The sequence below is a fragment of the Amblyraja radiata genome, chromosome 21 (genome assembly GCF_010909765.2).
Source record: "Amblyraja radiata isolate CabotCenter1 chromosome 21, sAmbRad1.1.pri, whole genome shotgun sequence".
Lineage (NCBI taxonomy): Eukaryota > Metazoa > Chordata > Chondrichthyes > Rajiformes > Rajidae > Amblyraja > Amblyraja radiata.
Genome location: NC_045976.1, coordinates 30,131,634 through 30,138,120, shown reverse-complemented (window position 1 = coordinate 30,138,120; position 6,487 = coordinate 30,131,634). Strand labels below are relative to the sequence as shown.

The following is a 6,487-nucleotide window of genomic DNA, read 5'->3' as shown; positions in this document are numbered from 1 at the left end:
GGCTACCCTAACGATTCATTCACCATTGTGAGATTCACAGGTGTGATATGGGCCCTCTGGATCATGGGGGGGGGAGCAGCAGGAGATTTTGATGTTGACATGAGAGAGAGATTATATTCTTTGTTAATGTTTTATAGCATTATTGTAATACAGAAATCAAACTAAGGAAACCCACACAAAATGGGGGCTTGAGGTTTAAGAAAGAGACACGACAAGATCAGCTCAGTTTTCCCACCTGACTGGGTTGCCATAGCAACAATGATGCAATGGAGAGATGCATTTATAATTGAACAATGTCCTGTGAAAGGCAGCTCGCACTAAGGTAGGAAATTAAAGTAATAACTGCAATAATATTCTGCTTTGAACAAAGATTGATGACTCACAGGGAGATCCAGCTATTTCACGGTTACATTTCTATATGGTTTTGGACCAGGATGTGTTGTGCATGAAATCATTTAAAAGCACCTGCTATTCACCACTTTCCACTGAGCACACCATGTCTAAACAGACTGACATTTCAAGGCACATTACTCTCCTGGTGAGACGAATGGCTGAGTATTTTGAAAAGGTAGCTAAAGATGACAGGAATTTCTATGTGTATTTCCAGCACTTAGTACAGTACAGGACAGGAGCAGGCCATTTGGCCCACAATGTCTGTGCCAAACATGATGCCAAGTTAAAAATAATCTCTTCTGCCTGCATGTGATCCACAACCCACCATTCCCATAACTATAAATTATGGAATTTAATACAGAGAAGTGTGAGGGGTTGCATTTGGGGATGTCTAACAAGGGCAGGACCTACACAGTAAATGCTAGGCCTCTGTAGAATGGTGTAGAGCAGAGGGATCTATGAGTACAAGTGCATGGTTCCTTGAAGGTCGAGTCACAGGTCGATAAGGTGGTCAAAAAGGCTTTTGCACATTGGCCTTCATTAGTCAGAGTATTGAGTATAGAGGTTGGGAGGTCATGTTGCAGTTGTATAAGACGTTGATGAGACCACATTTAGACTATTGTGTTCAGTTCTGGGCACCATGTTATAAGAAAGATATCACCAAGCTTGAAAGGGTTCAGAGAAGATTTACAAGATTGTTGCCAGGACTAGAGGGTGTGAGCTATAGGGAGAGGTTGAGTAGGCTAAGTCTCTATTCCTTGGAGCGCAGGAGGATGAGGGGTGATCTTGTCGAGGTGTACAAAATCATGAGAGGAATAGATCGGGTAGATGCACAGAGTCTCTTGCCCAGAGTAGGGGAATCGAGGACCAAAGGACATTGGTTCAAGGTGAAGTGGAAAAGATTTAATAGGAATCTAAGGGGTAACTTTTTCACACAAAGGGTGGTGGGTGTATGGAACAAGCTGCTAGAGGAGGCAGTTGAGGCTGGGACTATCTCATAATTTAAGAAACAGTTATCCAGGTACATGGATAGGACAGGTTTGGAGGGATATGGACCAAGCGCAGGTAGGTGGGACTAGTGTAGCTGGGACATTGTTGGCCGGTGTGGACAAGTTAGGCCGAAAGGGTGTCGTATAAGGAGAGAAGAGAAATGTAAAGCCCGAGAGAGAGAGAGGTATGGGTGGAATCAGATAAGGAAAGAAGTTGTAAAACCTCTGTCTTTGTTCTGCTGGCAGATGTATAGCAAGATGTGTGGAGTCTACAGCCCTGAAACACTCCTGGATATTCTGTTGGAGCAAGAGGGAAAACAAGACCAGTCGGAGCAGGTATCGGATCACACTCATAGCAGGTTATTTCCCTAGACATTAACCCTCATGGAGGGAGCTGCCCCCCAGACCCTGACTGTTACTGTAGCAGGGGTCCACGGGGAAGTGTCAGTTCACAGAGAACTGACTGTCATTGAGGTACAATACCGCAGACACTGGCACTCCCTGGGTACATTTCCCCAGACACTGACTCCCTGGGGTAGAGTTCCCCAGAATGATTCTCACTGGGGTATAGTCCCTTGCTGTCTACTCTGAGTAAGGTCCTGTTCCACAACATATTAATCACACAGAACAGGTAGCAGTGGTCCATTGCCGTCTGTCCTGACCGCCGGATGTCAGTAGGCGATGGTTTCTGTCCCATTACTCAGAGCGGCTAAAGTCCCAGCAGAGTGTGCTCACCAGCAGCCTGTGGATTGATGCCGAGGCCTTGCTGTAAAAGACAGTTTGATTCACCTTTAGTCCCTGACTCTCCGATCCTTGTGCTGCAGCTGTGTTGGAATGTGCAGATGCACAACAGCTGGAGTAGGGATCGACTGTCTCTACCTGAGCCCCTGGATCCATTCTCTGATGTGAACGAGTGTCGCATGTCGATGGAAACATGGCAACCCCTGTGGTCACACCAAACAATGCCAAAGCTGGAAGTGAGGAAGGAAAAACAAGTCGGGCAATCTCTAATTGTAAGCATGGAGATATTTACACTGTACTGGATGTGTGATGGGACTATTGACGGGGAAAAATTACTCTGCACCAAACCCTGGTTGGATTTTCCCTTGACTTTTTTGATGGGACAGTGTGAAGGGTGTTTTACTTTGTACACAACCTGAGCTGTACCTGCCATGTAATGAATGATTGATACTTCATCAAATGAGAAAGATGAATGGCTTGTCGTAAACTTGCAGATGGTTGAGCATCACGTTGCAGCTGATGGATGTTGTGTGTCTGGGTCGACAGTGCTGAGTTTGAGTGAGGGAGTGAGAACATGAATGTGAATGGTCATGGCAGTGAGTGAGTGATAGACTGGTCCACTCCACAAGCTGCCCCACAGGTTAACACGGTGTCGAGTGAGTGACTGTGTCTGTGAGCGAGAGAGTGGAGCACTGAGGGAGTGACCACAGAACTGACCCATGGCAGCAGTGAGGGACAGTGGGAGTGACGGAGTAACGGAGCAATGGAGAGAGTGATGAGAATGGTGTGAGTCGGTGTGAGACGGCAGCAGTGACTGACTGATGGAAGCTGCAGTGTTTTTACAGGATGAGGAATTTGAACTGGAGAGTTGGAAGGCACAGCTCGAGTACCTCAGCAGTGTGCAGCAGGAGAGACATCGAGTCAGCACCAGGTGTGTACCAGCATCAAGAGTTACTTGGGGTACATGAATTTTCCCAACACCCAAGATTATGGATGTGTTGCCGGAAAACACACCAGGAGTGCACGTTGTGTAATCAATCACACGCACACCACAAGTAAACTGTGGTACTGGTTCACACACACCAGGACTACATTGTGTGCTGTACTGAGTCACACTGACTGGGAATACAACAGAAGTGATATTGAGTCACTATGTGAATACCTTGTGTACTAAATCACACTTTCCAGGCTTACATATAGGGTTCTGCCGTTCATAAAGGGCCTGTCCCACGAGCATGCGACTCCATGCGGCAAGCGCGACCCAAAAGGCCGGTCCCACCAGCATGCGCCTGCATGCGGCAAGCGCGACCAAACCAGAAGTGGGGGCCACGCGGAGGTCGAGTGAGTGACATGAAGTTCAAGCGAAGTCCGTGGGAAGTTCGCGCGTGATGTACGGTGTCGAGGCGGCTGCGGGCCGGCAGGCCGTTGCCGCGCGGAATTTTTAAACACGGTCAGTTTTTCGGAGCCCCGCGCGATGTCGGGACCAGCTCCGCACAACTCCATACGGCTCAGGTGATCAAAGTGGGACCGGCTCCGCGAGGCCATACGGCTCAAGCGGGGCCGCGCTTGAGCCGCATGCAGGCGCATGCTGGTGGGACCAGCCCTTTAGGTTGAGCTCGCCGCATGGAGGCGCATGCTCGTTGGACAGGCCCTTAAGGCAGTGAAGCTGGGAGAGTCTCCACAGGAGGGTTTAACTCAGTTGCTGTAATGTACACACCCTCGTGTTTTAAGAGCTGCAATGTTTATTTCACCTCTCGTGCTTTCCACATTAACCATATAACCATATAATAACCATATAACAATTACAGCACGGAAACAGGCCATCTCGACCCTTCTAGTCCGTGCCGAACACATAATCTCCCCTAGTCCCATATACCTGCGCTCAGACCATAACCCTCCATTCCTTTCCCATCCATATAACTATCCAATTTATTTTTAAATGATAAAAACGAACTTGCCTCCACCACCTTCACTGGAAGCTCATTCCACACAGCTACCACTCTCTGAGTAAAGAAGTTCCCCCTCATGTTACCCCCAATCTTCAGTCCCTTAATTCTCAAGTCATGTCCCCTTTGCATTCTGCATTGTTCACGATTCTTTTCCTCTTTGACGCCGATGACCTTGGTTTTTCGTTGTAGGTGGGCAGTGGGCGGAGTGTCTGCTGTCATTCATGATGATGGACAAGACATGGAGTGCCCAGGTCGTGAGGGCGAGGATGTTGTATCAAAATCACACTTTCTCCAGCTGGTGGAGCAGACGTACCAAATGCTCTTTGAACGCCTCCAGCAAGACAGACTACAGAAACATTGGGGTATGGAGGGATAATGGGTTGAAGTGAGGAAATGGGGGTATCTTGAGAATGTTGGGGGACAGTGAGGCTAGTGGGAGATGCTGATGGTTGATGCACAGGGCAATGATTAGGATTCTGGGAGTAGGAGTGACGGTAGGGAGTTGATGATGTAAGGTGTTTGTGAGTGGGGGTTTGGAGTTGGGTTTAAGATCGAAGATTTACAGCGGAGGGTAAAATTGAAAGTGGGTTGGTAATGAAGGTGGGGTTAGGGATTAATGCCCCTGTCTCACTTAGGAAACCTGAACGGAAACCTTTTGAGACTTTGCGCCCCACCCAAGGTTTCCGTGCTGTTCCCGGAGGTTGCAGGTTGTTGCCGGAGGTTGCAGGTAGTGGAAGCAGGTGTAAGACTGACAAAAACCTCCGGGAACCGCAGGGAAACCTTGGGTGGGGTGCAAAGTCTCCAGAGGTTTCCGTTCAGGTTTCCTAAGCGGGGCAGGGGTATTAGGGTGATGTTTGCGCAGGGGCTTGGTTATTGGAGGGGAAGCAGGGGATTAGGACTGAGGATAGATTGTCTATGCCAGAGTGGAGAGCAAGCAGAGGTGAATGACACAAATGGTAAATGACCTGAAATGCAAACTCTCTCTCATTTTCAACCGATGCTGCCCAACCAGCTGAGTACTTGCAGCATTTTTTTTCCAGATTTTTAATGTCTGCTGTATTTGCAGACACTAGTGTATGTACTTTACAAATACTACCTGTCACTTCTCATCTGTCAATGCCCACCTTGCTCTGCTTGTCTCTCCCTGCTTGCCCTCTTAGGGCTTAGTTTCCTTTTGCGTTTGATGTGGGTGTTGACAAAAGTTCGCCCTCTACTTGTGTCATTACATTTTGCGTGCCGTGACTGGAGAGTGGATGTGGGCGTTGAAGGATGGGTTAGGTTTGAGGATGGAGTTAGGTTCAGTGATGGGAAGGTGAGGCTGAGCTGGGGAATCTGCCTGCCACTGAAGCACCATCACTTTTCATTCTCAGAAACCTCTACTCTACTATCATTGCTCCTGGATTTGCATAGATGTTGTGAGAGAGAAATGTCTTCCATTTTGTCCTCACCGATGGCCCCAGTGCAGAGGTCCCAGCTCTTCCTTTCCCAGCACTACCTGCAATGCCAGGCCCAGCACCAAGACACTTTTGAGACAGCAGCGCTTGTGCTCGGCATCAGCGAGTGGAGGCAGAATGGCCACACCTCACAGTAAGTGAATCACAGGCACTGCAGTGTTAACCAAGCCAAGTACAGAAGCAAGGTCAGAATGTGGGTCGCCCAAAATACCCAACATTGGGCAGATGTTTCTGCTGTGGTTCCCAAAGTAGAAAAAAAAAAGTGCAATAATCGCTGGTAGAAAACTTACAACAAAGGCATAAATAACTGCTAAAGTTTAGTCCATGAGAGGAGAGTCCAGGGAGTTCAGTGGTTGGGTTCAATAGAAAGAGAGGCATTGGGATTATCAGAGAGGGGACTGGCCTTGTAAGAGAGGAGATTGGTTTACACAGGGAGTGGGGGTTGTGGTGCAGAAAATGGAAACTTGGCCCGGAGAAAGATGGAGCTGGGATTTGAAGCTGGGTTTGTCATTGTGATTCAGAGGCGTGGGGAAGTGAGGTCCTGGGAACGAGGGTTTTGGGAAACAGAAAGACAGAAGAGCCTGGATTCTGGCAGAAGAAGGGGGATTAATGTTAAGAAAGAGAATAGACAGGGAGACAGGAATACAGAGAGAAGGGGGGCTGGCTTCTGCAGAGAGAGGGTACTGTGATGCTGTAGAGCCCAACATTCAGAAAGAGAGGGGATAGTGTTTAAATAGAGTGTGAAAGAGAGGGATATGGATTTGGGATCTTAAGAGAAGAGGCTTCAGATAATTAAATCACAGGGGCTTCAACATGTTCATTCGGAAAAGGAGACCCTATTGGAGATTGATAGTTAGAGATGGGTTTGGATGAGATTGGGCAGATGATGGGATGAGGTAGGTTTTGGTGTTGAGGGAGGATTTGGGCTCTGAAGGTTTGGAAATATAAGGTTGTCAATATG

At 48.1% G+C, this 6,487-nt stretch overlaps 1 protein-coding gene across 5 annotated transcripts in view; it reads left to right on the top strand.

Moving 5' to 3' along the window:
• The first annotated feature begins 273 nt into the window (after nt 1-273).
• Nucleotides 274-6,487, top strand: part of LOC116985269 — a 34,293-nt gene continuing 28,079 nt past the window's right edge. For 4 of the 5 annotated variants that reach the window (XR_004415230.1, XR_004415228.1, XM_033039952.1 and 1 more), the window contains exons 1-4: nt 2,215-2,395; nt 2,969-3,054; nt 4,262-4,434; nt 5,443-5,659. Coding sequence is in view for 2 of the 5 variants with exons in the window: in XM_033039952.1 (XP_032895843.1) it covers nt 2,225-2,395; nt 2,969-3,054; nt 4,262-4,434; nt 5,443-5,659 (647 nt within the window). In the remaining 3 variants the exon portion in view is untranslated. Of the gene's footprint in view, nt 323-1,628; nt 1,719-2,214; nt 2,396-2,968; nt 3,055-4,261; nt 4,435-5,442; nt 5,660-6,487 lie in introns of those variants that run through there. The other variant, XR_004415229.1, reaches the window with a different exon arrangement.